Source organism: Stegodyphus dumicola, chromosome 9 (genome assembly GCF_044657685.1).
Source record: "Stegodyphus dumicola isolate Sdum_Otavi_A_Nest chromosome 9, ASM4465768v1".
Taxonomy (NCBI): domain Eukaryota; kingdom Metazoa; phylum Arthropoda; class Arachnida; order Araneae; family Eresidae; genus Stegodyphus; species Stegodyphus dumicola.
The window spans coordinates 144,626,085-144,643,941 of NC_140776.1; the positions used below are offsets into that span (position 1 = coordinate 144,626,085).

Below are 17,857 nucleotides of genomic sequence, written 5' to 3' on the forward strand. Positions count from 1 at the left end.
CTTTGTTTATTTAACCATTCCGAAATCTGTTTATCAATTTCACGCTGTTCTGCGCGGGGGGGGGGGACTTCGTGGTGCGCAATGAACTGGAAGTTGATCTGTCAGCACTATCATTATCTTCAGGGCAGATGTTTTTATTTTATTCGGCTTATAATTCCTTACTAAATGTTGTATTTCATCTCGATGTACTCCATCTTTGATATGATTTAAATCAAATTCCTCATCATTATAAATATCACAAATACAAATCAAATAGTTTTCTGGTTGCAATTTTCTAATTTCGGCTATGCGTAATGTATGCTTTACGCATGCGCGCGTTGAAAGAAATGTTTAATAAAGTAAACAAATAAATATTAAGCTTCTTTTTTGTAAATTTTGATACCCTTTAGATCATAATTGCTCATTATTTTATAAATTATGGTTTCATATTTTTAATTTTATAATTTCTGCATGCCATCTTACCAGATTTAAACTGATGATCTATAATCCGGAATCGCCGAAGTCCCGACGAGTCCGGATTAAAGACTTTTGACTGTACTAATATTGGTTTTACCTAAAATTTAAATGTTATCTGAAATGTGAATTTCACACATAATTTCCTCCTAAATCTTGAACGCCTCAAAATGAAATTACGATATCATCTATTTGGGTGTACAAAGTCTTGAGTGTTCTTTTTTTGTAACTTTGAAGCTTTATTCAGAGAAATTGGAATAACGTATTTTATTCAAAAAATTGTCCATCCTTAGCTATGACTTTTCCCATCTTTCAGGCAGCATACGGATTCCGCGTTAAAAAATTTCCTCGTCTTTTGAGGCTATCTGAGAACGGACCCAATTTTTGACTTCTTCGTATGAAGTGAAGTGCTGCTTGGCTTAGTCTTTAGTCATTGACCAGAACAAGTGAAAGTCGGAAGGACCAATGTCTCGTGAATATGACAGGTGGGATAGGACATCCCAGTGAAGCACCTCCAAAGTTTCCTTGACAACTTTTGGAGTACGTGGGCAAGCGCTGTTGTGCTGAAAGATCACTTTGTCATGCCTTTTAGCATATTGTCGGCTCAGTTGCATCAACTGTTGTTTGTAATATTCTCCTGCGATGGTTTCGTAAGGCTGGAATAGATCATAATAGATCCCACCGAGCTGATCCCACCAGACGCACAGAATGAATCCATGAATATTCAGTTTGGCTGTTGAAGTTGATGCAAAGGTATGTTTACCCCATGATTTTCTGTGCTTTGGGTTGTCGTAGTAGATCCATTTTTCATCTCCCATCATGATTCGATGTAAAAAACCCCTTCTGATTTTACCTTTGGAACAATAGTTCGCACATGAAAAAAAAACAGTGCTCGACATCTCTTGACTTGAGTTCATATGGAACCCAGCGAATGGCCTTAGGACATAAAATTGAAGTAGCTGGTACAAATTCTATGTAATTATATGCCAATATTGAAAGAAACATTCAATCTGATAAGAAATGGCTATGATTTGTTTTGAAAATGTAAAGTTATAGTAAAAGGTTACCAGTGAGGATATTTCGTTTGGCATCGGTTGTACCATTAGTGGCAACTTTATTGCTTGCGCCGGCAAAATGGAAAAGTACCAAATTTTAATATAAAATAAATTTTAAAAAACAACAACAATGAAATAAAGAAAAAAATTCACACAAAAAGGTCACTGACTGCAACCAGAATAACTTCACACATCTCATATTATTTACTTATTTATCTTTTTAGTTTTATCTTATACTTTACAAATTCCACAAACATTTCAAGCTCAATGAAGAAACTTTAAAAACCTAAAAATACCTATCAAATCATCCTAAAACTGTTTTCACTGTAAGAAAGATTTTTTTTTTTTATTTAATGTATTATATTTAATTTGATAATCTAAAGATATGAAATACAATAATAATTTGGTATCTTATAACAATCTGATGTTCTTATTTATTAGTGATGTTTGGCAAGTTTTCACAAAAATAAATAAATAAACTATGACTTATAATTGCAAATGAAATCATTTATTACATATATATTTTACATTTAGATGTTTATTCTAAAAATCCACCACTAAACTTTTTTTTAAATGTTCTGTAGGAAATTTCATGACTTTCACTTTTAAGAATAGGATACTTTTCAGTTAGCCATGTGCAAATCTCACCAATTTTGGGGGGGGGAAGGGGGGCAATGTTTTACGACTAATTGCACAAGTGACCAGAACAAAATGGCTGTTACCCAAAACAAAGCTGAAAATTTGCATTAATATACAAAAAAAAAAAGTATTTTATTTTCATAAATATACAAAGAAGAAATATTTATTCAATTATTCAATTCTTCCAAGATATGCAAATGCTCTTTATGCTGCAGCAGGTAAAAACATTGCAAATCCATCAGAAAAATAAAGTTTAATTTCATGATTTTGATTACATGTTAAAGCTGTTATCAATATCTGTCTTTTTGGGGAAAAAAAAAAAAAAAGACAGCCTCCCTTTTTCACTTTGTGAAAAGTCCCAAATTTTCAGCATTTTTGAATATGAAATTTACATGTTAGTAAAAACAGATGTAGCCTGTTTTAAATGAATACTGGAAATGAAGGTTAATGATTTCCGTCAGGTTTGTATGCAATTTGATTCAGGTCTAAATTATTTGGTAACTTTCTACTTGCACCCAGTTAACCAAAAAGTACCAAGAATAGATTTGAAATAATTTTTCCTTCAGCAATTTTGTAACAACAGTATTCCTACAGAATCTTTACTGCAGTTTCTTCCACTGCACACAAATCTCACATACGGGAATTTTATAAATGAACTAAAGATTAAAAAACACCATGATTTTGTCTATAAAAACTATTGGCACATTTTGAAAAGTTGGCAGCCTTTGACAAGAAAGTTGTGCTAATGCAATTGGCACACCAGTGGCCGAGTGGTAAAGTCACTAACACTAGTAGTTTGGTAAGAGCTCCGACTCTCACCGTACAGACTGGCTGCATCGGCATTTTCATGGTTTTCCCCATGTGTAACATTGATATAAGCCAGTGATACAAGCCCTTGAAACATTGCTACAAGGCTTTAAAAAGTCCTCCAACTGGGCATCCTCCCTCAGATGGGTATCTGTGTGTGTGTCACTGCTATCAAATTTTTAAAAAAATACATAAATATTCAATCTGAATTTTTATATTAAAACTGCACAAACACAAATCAACTGAAACATACAGTAGCACTCCAATATCCAGATTAAATGAAGTCACATCCAAACTGAAACTGAGAGATAAAGAAGCTATTTTACTTTCCGAAAATTTAATACCTACCTATTGAAGTTCAAATAATATAATGCAAGTAATAATTCTAAAAATTATATATCATGAAGAAAAAAATGACTATCCTTAAGGATATAATTTCATCCACAAAAGGAAGGAATATATATATTCAAAGGCTAACTGAAAGTAATTGACTGTTCTTATCTGTGCATTAAGCTCAAAAATTCTTACCAAGAATTCTTGTTTGTTAAGATTAAGAAAAACAACACTTATTATTACAAAGCAATGGCTCATGCTATAAACCAAAAACATATATGGAAAGGATAATTATTTTTCACCAACATTTGTAGGCTGCATTTTCACTAGATGTGTTAGGTCAACCTACATATTGTATGCATTCATATAAATTAGTTTACCACTTTTTTTTTTTAAAAAAAGCATGCTTTTATTATCATTTTATATTTTAATGAAAAAATTTTAAATATGCAACTTTAATTTTTGAGCTAGAGAAAAAAGCTATAAACATAGATAAGATTTCAATATTACTGGTTTTCACTAGATATAAGCAAACATACAGAACAATGGAACTTAGAATATCAAAACTTTCAAGCATTAATAAAGCATCAATAATACCAGAAAATCTCCTCATTACAATTAAAATATATAGTGATAAGGTCACAATACACTTAAAAATATATTACTATTATTTCAAAGAACTTTACAAAAATATAGAATATAATTGCAGATATGTTGTTAACTCAGAATAGAGGACGGAAACAAAACAAGAAACTTTTAACTAAAAGATTTATGTACAAGAAAAAATCAATAGAAATAAATAATAATATCTGAAATAAGAATAAAATGAAACAATTCCTTATACATAATAAATAAGTAGCTTATTTTAAAAGAAAAGAAAAACTGTATTTTGCTTTAAATTTACTAATGAGTTTTTATTTCTCTATCAAAATATTTCAATACAATCCTAGGACAATCGCACTCAGAAAAAAATTAATACTCAAATAACTTTTTAAATATTTGAAAAAGACAAATTAATGTAAAACAAAAGCATTTTAGTGATAAATATTATGTATTCCATACAGTAAAACAATATTTAATTAGATTAGGATTATATTATTATAATAAACAATATTTAATTAGATTAGGGAAATAAAATTCACTGGAAGAGAAAAGAAATCTATCTTGCTCTGCAAATACATGCAATCACACAAAAAAGCTAAATGAACAGCAAATATTGAAATGCTATGTTGATTTCAATTTACTAAAATATTTTATGGTAAAACTACACCATATTTAAAAAGCCAAATATCAAATTAAAAATTTAAAAACTACATTATTGAGAAGGCATTTAATAAAAATTTAAAAAAAAGGTGAGCTGAATCATTAAAAATTTTTTTTTTTAATTATGAGTACCTCAAATATATTTAAAACAACATTAACCAAGGCTATGAATTTGCAAATACTGAAAATCAATAGAAATATTAGGATCACATAGCCTAAAAATCAAATAATCTTCAGATAAGAAATCCTAAATTGTTTTTATTTATTTATTTTTAAGAGTACTCAGTGTCTTAGAGATATCTAGATGTATACATTTAAAAAGACATAAAATAATAGTTTCTGACAATAAACTTTAAATAACAAAAACAACAGCTTAGTTGCATATTTTATAAATAAACAATCCCCTTACACACTGTGTGGGAAATGCTAAATATAGTTTTAAATGAACTACTTTTACTTAGTGTGTTCAGCTGGCACAATGCCAGTCCAGAATTGCACACTTTGCTCCATTTAAAAGGAACCTAACATTTTCAAGAAAGAGACACAGAAAATGTTCTTGAACATTCAAAAAATATTTTCTATGTGAACCCATAACAACAGTTTTGTATTTCAGTAATTTTAAATAAATATCTACATAAATATGTAATTAACAAATTAAAATAAAACAAAAATTTAATGCTGTAAATTGTTATGTTGTATAAAGAGTATGAATTTTTATTGGAATAATATTAACATAAAAAGATTTTATGTAGATTTATTAACTAAGGCAAAGTAAACAATGACTTAAAAAAATGGACCAGTTACATTCAAAAACAATATGTAAATCTATACACATATTGTACATATATTCTGTTTCAATTTACATACAACAATATATAAATAAAAATATTCTTATCCTCCTTATTTACCTGATTTCTCCTTTTGGTCTTCAGTCATACTCATTTAGGCAGCTTTTATTTACAAGGCTGAATGTAAAAAATACCTACAAAAATTACAATAAATATGAAATCAAGAAAAAACAAATTCTATCATAAAATTTTATTAATTAAATATGCTGAAAACAATGCTAAAACAATAATTTCCTGGGTGAAGGGACTGAGATGACACACATTTTGAATATTTATCAATTCACATTATGCCTATTAAATAATTACTTTGAATGAAAGGCCATAAAAATATTGCCCAATTTCATTTTTGTCTTCAATTAATTTTTTAAACAAATTAAAAAATTAATTTTACTTCCAGTTAAAATTAGTGAAGAAATGGGAAATTATTCCTTGAATAAATACTTTAAACATTGAAACATTTTTTACCCTTTATTAATTCTGTTAAAGGACAAATTTTACCCTTTATTAATTCTGGTAAAGGACACATCGGATAAAGCTGAAAATTTCATTGATTTTTTTTAAATGAAAAGTCGAATGCAGAAATGCTGGTTGTAAAAATATGAGTTTTAAAAATATTACATAACACAACTGCTTTACTAAATTTAAAAACTGAATTATCTGCATATTCCAGAAAATGTTTTTCAATGAGAAAACCTCTTAATTAGTATCCTGATACATATGAAAAGCTGAAAATGATAGAGATTCATTTGGCAAATGGACATTAATAAGTTCAAGGCTTTTATAAAATAGCTCAAACTGTGAACAATGAAACAAATTTACCTCAGGCTTATCTATTACTAAATAAACTAAAAAGCTATAATCATTGCTTATTTCAAGGTAGAAATGTCCATTTCAGACACTGCCTTCCATAAAATATCTTTCAGCATCACAAATATTTTTCATGTTTGACATGATGATTATACTCAAGTCTAATTTTATCTCAGAATTATCACGAATAGCTATATGTCAGAAATAACTGATAATGACTTAGCAAACTAAAACCTATAAATTTTCTTGCTACTGTAAGAATATATGCATTGTATAGTATATGTTCATGACTATACAGAGCTGTAACTAGAGGGGAGCAAGGGGGGACATCTGTCCCTGGGCAAAGCATTCAGGGGGAGCCAAACCGATGTTACGAAATTTTAGAATTAAATATTTTCCTTTCTTAGCAAACAGGAGGGGGCACAAAATCTTCAGTTGTCTACAGGTGCTATGACCCAGTTACTATAGCATATTTCCCTATTTCTAGAGTCAATTTTATAATATAAATAAACATTCTTCACAGTAAATTGTCATAATTTGTTCATTGTCAAATGTACACAAATCAATACTTATATGACAGAATATAACACAACTAAGAAATCGATTGGCTAGCTGAAAACTTTAATAACAAAATAATAGATCAATCGATAATCTTTGTGAAATCAAGTAAAACAAGATTTGAAATACTTCCCAATGTCACAAAGAAATATACTTTTAAAAAACCCTAATAAAAGCAGTGCAATTAAGAAAACAATACATTTGAAAAGTGCAATATTTTTATTTTAAAATGAAAAATTTAACTATGATATGATGATAATAATTTCTAACAAATACTGACCTTTCGCTTATGACACTTAGAGAGTGCAATTTTTAAACATATACTATGTAAATGAAGGCTGTATTCATTTAGCATTGACAGTTATTATTTCAGCAAATGAATGAGAAGTAACAATGGATATATCTATCAATTCCCACAGTTTTTAGTTTCTTTGATTATCATGGATATCTTTTACACAGTGTTTGAGCCCAATGGAGACATAATCAATTTGAAGCACCACTGATGCCCACATCAGTCAGAACCAAAGAAAATTTATAGCAAAAGACATTATTCTACTACATGCCTGTACCAGAACACAATGCAGAATCTAGCTGAGTACGACTGGGAAGTTTTTCATCAAAGCCCTACAATTTAATTTCTTTCAATTCTTTTCTCTGTATCATCAGCCAATTTAACAGAGATTTAATTGGCAAGACATTTTAGTCAGATGATGCAATATGCAAGGCAGCGTCTTGAACTGACGGCTTCTACAAGATCAGGAATGGTCAACTGATGAATCAGTGGCAATGCATAACTATTGATTGGATTATTGACATGTAAGTTTATTATTTCATTATGTATGGACTTGCTTTCATTTTACCTTCGTGCTTTTTATTATGAAACTATCCTTAACATTATGTAAAGTATGGGTGTCTAAAGTGCGGCCCCAAAGTCTTTAAAATATGGCCTAAACGCAAATTATGAAAATATTTAAATTTACACATTTTTGTTAAAAAAATAAATGTTTGAATTTGATTTATATATAATTGATTTGTTGATATTTTTTTAAAATAAAAACATCTTATTATGTCATTTGATGTATTAAACCCCTCCACGTATAGGTCTCGCGATTTCCACAGGATGCAAAATCCAGTCTCGTAATGTGGGTCACGTGAAAATAGGATGCATAAGTTTAGTTCTCAAATTTTCAAAACGGATCCCGCTTTTTCTGCATGTAGGCTAAGAATATAATATTCATATTTCACCTCTCGTTTTGCACCTAGATGTCGCTACAGGTTTATGTCACTGTAAGGGGGTACTATTGCTTCTTTCATTCTTGGCGGGAACTGTCTTTGTCATTTTACGGGACCAGAATTTCAGGTTTATAAGCAATAATAATGAGTAAGTACAAGTAATATTATTAGCTGTACAAATTTGTTAGCATGCAGATCAATTTATACTTTTGCAGTTCACAAAAGTTCACAACTTGTAAAATATTTAAATACATTCTAAAACTGTTCCAAGCGGTATATTTTACCACACACGAGAATTTACTTTTTGATTTATGTGAGTATCCACTAGATTTTATATTTCCAAAAATAATCAACCATTAATTGCCAATGTCTTTTTGCTGTCATTAAACTTTTAAAAACTGTGAATTTTTTGCATCTTTATGAAATTCAAACTAAATGAAATGAAACTTTTACAAATTAATAATAAATATGTACCTATACATACCTAGTTTAAATTAAAAAAATTAATAGTAAAAAGAAGTTAATTTATTTTAATAAAACGACATAGAACTAATTTTTATTTCAATTCGTTAAAAAATAATGTATGTGTGGCCCCGCAAATTTTTGTTTCTTTGCAGTGCTGCATTACAAATTTTTTTTATTTGCAATGTGATCCTCAAACAGTCACAGTTTAGACACCCACGATGTAAAGTGATACTTTTCCATAATATTAAATACTGTTTTGTTTGTTTTTACATTTAGTCCAACAGCTTATGTTAAAGGATTGGTTACAGAACTAATATTTCACAAAAGACCAGAAATTGAAATTTATAATTAATAAATTTCTAATAATCATATAAATGCAACAAAGAATTTTTAAATGTTTTGAAATTTAATGAAAAATGAATAAAAACAGAAGAGGAATTCAATCAACCTCATCACTTCATCAGATGACACTTCATCAGGTTGATTGAACTCCTCTTCTGTTTTTGTTCCTTTTTCATTAAATTTCAAAAATTTTTGAAGTGAGGTTTTGCTTGTTTGAAATGTTTTGGTTTTAACATTTTAAAATTCTTTGTTGAATTTATGATTATTTGAAATTTATTAATTATGAATTTCAATTTCTGGTCTTTGTGAAATATTAGTTCTAAATTTCTTACTTTATGTCTTTAATGATAATTTTTCTGCATCTTAATAATGCGTAAAAATACTGGGCATGTTTGTGTTTTGTTTCAAAAGAATTGTTCTGTTTTCTTCAAAGAATTGTTTTCTGAATATATATATATATATATATATATATATAACACAGGGTGTCACAAAAGGTCATGTCCAAATAGCACATAGCACATATAGTTGTGTCAGGTCATGAGGAATCAGAATTACATACGAACAGGGGGCTGGAAATGTGACTGTAATATGCTAGAGGGTGATATGCGTTGGCAGAGGCAAGCACGGTGCAGTTGAATTAGTTGGAGCACAGACGTTGCTGGGAAAGGATGAACCAGTACCACAATATAGAATTGGCACACATGCATTACATGTATGCTGCTGTGGATGGCAATGGACATGCCGTGATACATATGTATCAACAACGGTTCCTGAGCCGAACCGTACCCTACCATACACTGTTTGGACAATTAACATCAATTGCAGGAGGCAGGATTGTTCAGAATCAGCAGCCACATCGGCCAGCAATGTACGACATGGACAGCAGATGTTCAGACCACTGTATTAGAAACAATGAGACGGATGTAGATTGCGACCTAGGTGTTGATCACTCCTCAACTATGCGACCCACAATTTCCATCATGGATACTGTTCACTGATGAACCTACCTTTTCCCGGGATGGTATCTTCAACCAGGACAATATGCATGTGTAATCGGCTGTAAATCCCCATGTCATATTGCCTCACAGCCACCAAAAAGTTTCAGCATTAACATCTAAGCTAGAATTATTGGTGACATGCTGATTGGTCCATACGTAAGCCTCAGTGCCTTGATGGGGTTTCATATGCCATTTTTTTGGAAGAAGTATTGCTCAGGTTGTTAGTGGATGTTGTTAGTGGATGCACACGTCGAGGCATGCCATACATGTAATGCATGGCATGCCTCGATATGTGGTTCCAACATGATGGGGCTTCCTCACATTTCCACAGGAAAGTTTCTGGGCTTGATATACTCAGATCGCTGGATTGGCAGACGCAGCCCTGTACCGTGGCCACCGCTATCCCTGGACTTAAACTTCTGGATTTAAATGTCTGAGGGTACCTTAAGAGTACCTTATTCAAATTATTCATAATTCTGGTAATTATTATTTCAGACTAAATTGTAATTGCTATAAGAACAGATTTGTTTGCTTTTAATAATTCATCTGAATTACTTCAAAGTGACATATATATATGTAATATAACGAGTTTGGGGTCAGTATAGCATTCGGTTTTAATTCTTATAAATAGCTCTTTTTAGTACGAGTTTCTACTAATTAATATTTTTATTAGATATCTCAGAGTAAAACTGCTGTTGATTTTCTATGAGAAGACATTAGTTTATCTTCAGTTGCCCCCACCATGTCCCAGAACCCATTCAACAGGAAAATATTTTTTTCTTCTTTACCCAGATATAAATCAAAGGATCAGTTTCAATCTGACTAAGTGAAATCTAATAGATTGTGCTGTTTTTTTGTGGAGGAGATCCCTATAGGTACTGTAGCTAGACTTACAGGGAAAATGAAAAATCAGTCTCGGTTGATCTTTACAATATGGTAACTGGTAGTTTGGCGACATTTTGGAGGCGATAAAGGTTACTACCTGGGACTTTGGTAATAATGTGAGCAGTACTCAGTTCCGAATACGCATTATTTTGTGTGAGGGAAATGAGAGATCATGGGATATGTCATGTGATATTAATGGACGAATTACGGTTCTTTAATCGGAAAAGGGGGGAAATCGGGAAAAAATCTGGAAATTTTGTATTTGGCTTTATTCTGTGTTGTGTGAAACAGTGTTCGTGAATTTTTGGATCCCATGGCCGTAACTAAAGTGAATTCGAAATGGGTATTTATGTATGTATTAATTTAATGTATGTGCTCATTTATATTTTAAGTAGTGTTTTTGAATTTAATTATATTTTAATTAAATGATAGTTATTTTGTGAATTTTATGTTTGTATGAATTTGGTATATGTTTTAGTTGAAGTAAACGTGCATGGAAATAATTTAAATATTTGATACTAAGTATTTGTAATGCTTGCGGTATGAATTCGTTGGTGACGTGTATAATGTAATAGATGATTTAGAGGTAAAAGTTTTTGGATATTTTATTTATTTTATATGTGGAAATGTTCATACTTGGAAAGGGTAAATACTTTTTCGCGATCAGGTAATTTCATATATGTTCTTTTTACCGGGTTTAAAGATTGAGAAAATTGTCATGTATTTTCGTGAAATTTTTCTAATTTATGAGAAAAAAGCAGTGTACATGGATATAATGAAGAGTGTGCGCAATGCCATTTTTGTGCAATTCTGGGATTTTTTTTAAGTAAAAATAAGTCGACATGTACATGGTTTAGTGATATTTTAATTAAATGATAGTTATTTTGTGAATTTTATGTTTGTAGGAATTTGGTACACGTTTAAGTTGAAGTAAATGTGCATGGAAATAATTTAAATATTTGATACTAAGTATTTGTAATGCTTGCGGTATGAATTCGTTGGTGACGTGTATAATGTAATAGATGATTTAGAGGTAAAAGTTTTTGGATATTTTATTTATTTTATATGTGGAAATGTTCATATTTGGAAAGGGTAAATACTTTTTCGCGATCAGGTAATTTCATATATGTTCTTTTTACCGGGTTTAAAGATTGAGAAAATTGTCATGTATTTTCGTGAAATTTTTCTAATTTATGAGAAAAAAGCAGTGTACATGGATATAATGAAGAGTGTGCGCAATGCCATTTTTGTGCAATTCTGGGATTTTTTTTAAGTAAAAATAAGTCGACGTGTACATGGTTTAGTGATATTTTAATTAAATGATAGTTATTTTGTGAATTTTATGTTTGTAGGAATTTGGTACACGTTTAAGTTGAAGTAAATGTGCATGGAAATAATTTAAATATTTGATACTAAGTATTTGTAATGCTTGCGGTATGAATTCGTTGGTGACGTGTATAATGTAATAGATGATTTAGAGGTAAAAGTTTTTGGATATTTTATTTATTTTATATGTGGAAATGTTCATATTTGGAAAGGGTAAATACTTTTTCGCGATCAGGTAATTTCATATATGTTCTTTTTACCGGGTTTAAAGATTGAGAAAATTGTCATGTATTTTCGTGAAGTTTTTCTAATTTATGAGAAAAAAGCAGTGTACATGGATATAGTGAAGAGTGTGCGCAATGCCATTTTTTGCAATTCTGGAATGTTTTTTTAAGTAAAAATAAGTTGGCGTGTACATGGTTTATGTGTATGTGTTATTTTGAAAAACGCGTAAGGAGTATGGTATTGTGCACTTTTTCCCAATTTTGCAGTGAATATTTGTCATGATTAAGCAGTTTTGTTAGATAAAATTTCTAGCATAAGTGTAATTCGGCTAGTAGATTGTTGGAAGAAGTGTTCAGTAGATAAAAAGAAAAGAAACATGTCTTTACTTCGTGAAGACAAAATGGCGGCGGGAAAAAAAAATACAGGGTTGCTGTAGGAGAGTTGGTCGCCAAATGTTCGCCAAAAAAACGCCAAGTTACCATAATGTAAAGATCAACCTCAGTCTCTATTATGATAAAAACGGACAGGTGGGCCACAAGCTATATGAGCACCACTAATTCATTAACAGATATATTATAATTAGTTCATTAATATACATATACGCCATATATTTCCATGTATAAGCCAAGAATTTTTAGAACTTTTTCTAAAGCTAAATTACGGGGGTTAGCTTAGATATGGATCCACTAATCTAACGAAAAATATAGGTAATTTTCCGTTCACCGAGTGCAACAGAAAGTCATTAAATATTGCACATTTTTATTCCTAAGTTTATAAAAAAATTAATTTTAATTTAAATGAATTATTCATTTCATGAAAATGAGTCGTTTTCTTTTTCAAAATGATTGCAATGTTGGTTTGTTACATCAACGCCACAATAAAAAAAACAGATGTTGGCAAAATTTGTGCCCAGCTTTCTCTACTCTAACTTGTTTTCTATCTATGGGAAAAAGCCAAGTACCCAAACTGTTATTAGAGCCTTCAGCAAACACAATCACTTACAGATTGAAAATTGATGTATAAGAAACTCTCTTAGACTCATCTTTTAAACAAACAATAAAGTGGCACAGAAAATAAGACTAGCACAGATCATAGTCCTGCTTTAAATGCTTGGTAACATTTTCATCAGCCTGGCAATATGTTTGAACATTACAGGATTTTTTGTGACAGTTAAAGTTAAGAAATCCACATCAAAATGGAAAAGCAAAAGCTCTTTCAAAAATATCATGAAAGATCTAAAAATTTTTATTAGATGAAGCAATATGTAACTTTTTATTTACATCAAAATATCTGAAATTTCGTGCATATAAATTTGGTATTTGTTTTTAGAGTCAGAATAGTACCAACATAATACCCGGGACAAATCTCCAAATTATGTTCCTTGAATAATTTTCTGACATTTTTGTCTCAAATTTTATTAGAAGTAAATGCTTGCTGTGCAATGTCCTCTTTACAGGGCCTCTTTAAGTGCAAATATATTTTTTACACTGCAATGAAAGTTGCATGCTTTTTTCCCAAACATTTATTTAAAGTTTGCATTATCAAATTTTATTATGCAATTACTAAATTATATTATTTATATCGACTCCTTAATTACAATAACAGATAAATGCATGAAAATTTTAAATTATATGTATTCTAGTCTCAGCTTATACAATTAAAAATTCTTTGTTATGTGACCAACATGAAATTCACAATTGTAAAAATTTTAAAAACAATATTTTTATTTTCCTATAGTAGTGACCATATTGTTGGTATAATTTTATGCAGAATAAATTTATCTTTATAACAAAATGATAAGTTTCAAAAAGATATTTTAGAAAAAATACTTCTAAGTGATAAGCTCTTAAATACAAGTGTGTTTTGTGATCTATATAAGATAAGAGTAAAAATTTGAAACAATTTATAATTAAAATATGTTTATGTAATTATTGTATTCAAAAGCCACAACAGTATTTAAGATGAAGTATTAAAGAAACTTATATATGATATTTCTACACTTTCATATGAAATACACAAAACTGAGGGCTTAAAGTGGCTGATCTTTGGAATATGGTAACAGGTAGTTTGGCGACATTTTGGTAAGGCGATAAAGGTTACTAGCTAGGACTTTCGCAGTGTACATGGATAAAGTCAAGAGTGTGTGCAATGCCATTTTTGTGCAATTCTGGGATTTTTTTTAAGTGAAAATAGGTCGACGACGTGTACATGGAAACCGTGTATGTGCAATTCTTAAAAACGCAGCAAACAGTGGCCACTTTCTTCCAATTTCGCACCTAACCTTCGTCATGATTAAGAATTTTTTTTCCATAAAAGTTCTAGTATAAGCGTAACTCGGCTAGAAGATTGTTGGAAAAAATGTTCAGTTAAAAAAAAAGACATGCCTTTACTTCATGAAAACAAAATGGTGTCCAAAACAAAACTAGCAGGTTGCTGTAGCAGGGTTGTTCGCCAAGTTACCATAATCCCAAGATTAACCCTTAAAGTAAAATTTTATCACAATCAAGACATACTCACAATTAAATTAAATTTAACAACCTCTAATATAATAACCTCAGTCAGAACACAATGTGTCCTGAAAAAAATATGTACACACTTAGAATAATTTTAAAGTCAATGTTGGTAACCAGAAATGAGGTTTCATCACCAAATTTTTTTTTAAAATTTATTGTTAATCAAAGGGGCACCCAATTCTACCCTAGAGCCTCAATGTATATTAACATACAATTTGTTTCTAAAATTTAATAGAAATAGTTAATACAGACATTTAATTTAAATATAGTTCTACTGCTCCAAACAGTTTTCATAGAACTGTATATGCTTTATATCTTGTCAAGTACCTTTCACAAAACTGGACTTTCCAATCTCGATCATCATCTTAAACAGCACGGGTTATTCTTGGATTTTAACATTCCCAATGACAACATTTCAAAATGCAATGGATATATAATTTTTAAATTTTTATCTCATGACCAACTTACTGCGCAGGTTTAACGGATTCCAGCAACACATTTTCATTAATCTTCTTTGCCATGCAAGATCTGTGATGTCCACAATGTTCCAGAAATTTTCTTGTGGACATTCTGGGCATTTTCCTCAGATTCAAATTCATCTCTATTTCAAATGATAAAGTTGTACTAATAAATCTGTTTGAAACTCTCTCTCTAAATTGGCTTTGCATTCTAACATTGTTTTTAGACTTAACTACTCTTTCTTAGTACAGAGTTTAGTCTAGCTTTAACCATTATTTTGAATTAATTAAACAAGTTATTAGCTGTTGAAGTGAGTATATTTTAGGGCATACTTAGCTAGAATGTAAATTTTTCACATAATTTTTACTTTTATAAGTTTTGCATCTGTATAAGTTTGTGAAATAATACATACAATTTGAATATTAAAATATATAATAAAAGTATATACAATTTAAAGGATATTTAAAAGTAGCATTTAAATTTAAAGTATAATTTAAAGGTTACAGGACATGATATAATACCACAGGTGGGTTCATAGGTACATAATATGCAGGAATAATTTGCAAATAATTTATGCTTCCACCATCAAGACAAATAACTTAGTAATACAAGGCATAGAAAAATGATATTGATAAATCATCATCAATTTACTTCAAATCAAATGCATCCTATGCAGAGAGTACACACATATATATAAAGAGAGAAAAGAATGAGTATTATAAAAATGAGATGCTAAATAATTACATCAAATTAAAAATGTTATTTCAAAATAATGGTATCACTGAAGACATTTATAATTGATCCAAACTTGATTTATCTAATTTATGTTTTTGATACTACGCAATGTATGATTTTAGTACTGAGGGGAGGGGAGGCAAGAGAAAAAAGCACTTTACTTCCACATAAGTAAGTTACATAATTTCTTTTACTCGAACTAAAATTATCATTACTGACACGCTATATTAAAATGATAATTATTCAGTTGTCTATCTGAAAATATTGCACTGAAGTAGTTTCAATAAATTCGTAAAATGAAAGCTTTTCTAGAAATTTTAACATAAACTGTTGACTAAATTTGCATTACTACAAATACGTGACAATGATGCTTTTTTAACACCAACCAAACTAAGAAAATATTTTGCAACTGAAAAATTGTTTTTATACCAGAAATACAGAGATTTTGTTCAATCAAGAAACATATATATCTCATCACATTATTTTATCTAACGCACCGAAAACTCGATGGGAAAATGCAAGGATGACTGTTTACGATCTTACTTTAGCATCATGTTACCTCCTGCTGTTAAGATAACATTCAAAGCATTTATTCTAAAAAATTACTTACTTAAATAAAGCATTATAAGTCCCAAAGCACAAAATCTCCTTCGATTGTTTACATATCATACATGTGATTTTTATTTTTGAGATAAATACGCACGTACTTTCCTCAGTCGCAATCCATTTCTGTTCGTTCGACGGGTCAAATTACCCTACCTAAGTGCAGATGACGGTGGATAGTTTTAGTTTTGCAATTGGCTTGCAAATAACTCTAAACAAATAGACAAACAACATATATTTTTAACATTTTCTACACTATTCACAGTTTATCGACTTTCAACCATTGTCATAAAAATAATGGATAAAAGGAATAGAAAATAATTGATTGACTTAATATTAAAAAGGATTTATCATCATTTTGGTGGAATTTATTAAATCCCGAATTTAATTAAATAATATTAAAAAAATACGTTACAGTAAATCACAAATTATTAAATAACTAAATAAAAAAAAAGAATAGTTGCTCTTTTTAGCAAAAAAAGAAGGAAGAATTCGCTATGGTAAAGAAAGATTTTAAGACAGAAAAATGATTTTAACACAGATATATCAGCCGCGCAGACGGTATAGTGGTTAGGGGAGCCTGACTTCGATACCAAAGCGCCCGGATTCGAATCCTGGAGAAGGACTGGATGTAAAACAATGCTTGAATTACGCCGAAGCCCACGGGAGCCCTTAAGATAAATTACAATTTTAGCCTGAGCGCACCGGAGCCCTAAATAAGATGAGCTCCGGTACTTCTTTTTATAAAACTGAACCACAATTTAAAGGGAAAAAAATTAGAATTCCTAACGTTTTAATTTAACAATAAGCAGACCTTGCAATACTCTATTTCCCTAGAAATACGAACTCATGAGAACATGAGACTTTCAAGTAAAGTCCCCTCACTCACATGCGGAAACCTTTCCCTCTAAGAAAGCAATAAATTTGGGGGAGTTTGTTTAGGAACACGTAAATTTCTCGCCATGCCATTGCATCTAGTGTATTATTATCGATGCTTACAGTTAGTTATTCTCGCAGGAAGGTAAATTTGTGTTCTTAAATGTGCGTTAAGTGACAGTGAGTACAATAAAAGTGAAATACTGAGATAAACTGCTCAAACACGTCCTATACATCGTCTTCCCACAGTACCCACTAATGGGGAGGGGGAGCAGCGTAACCAGCAACTTTACATTCCGCCTTAGGAGTCAAATTCAGAACTCATTTTACCGCTGACATACATGGCTATAATTACCAAGGAGGTTAGAATAGAAGGAGGGAAGGTTCAACTCAAACGGTGAAGCTTGGCGGCCATGTTACCTTTATCACTGTGA

At 30.4% G+C, this 17,857-nt stretch overlaps 1 protein-coding gene across 5 annotated transcripts in view; it reads right to left on the reverse strand.

Moving 5' to 3' along the window:
* LOC118201365 (uncharacterized) overlaps window positions 1-16,724 on the reverse strand; it is a 105,064-nt gene extending 88,340 nt beyond the window's left edge. For 3 of the 5 annotated variants that reach the window (XM_035373462.2, XM_035373461.2, XM_035373459.2), the window contains exons 1-2: window positions 16,555-16,716; window positions 5,459-5,532 (exon numbers count right to left, since the gene is read on the reverse strand). In XM_035373462.2, coding sequence (XP_035229353.2) covers window positions 5,459-5,492 — 34 coding nt within the window. In that variant the 5' untranslated portion in view covers window positions 5,493-5,532; window positions 16,555-16,716. Of the gene's footprint in view, window positions 1-5,458; window positions 5,533-15,218; window positions 15,352-16,554 lie in introns of all 5 variants that reach the window. The other 2 variants (XM_085824193.1, XM_035373463.2) reach the window with 2 other exon arrangements.
* Between the last annotated feature and the right edge of the window lie 1,133 nt (window positions 16,725-17,857).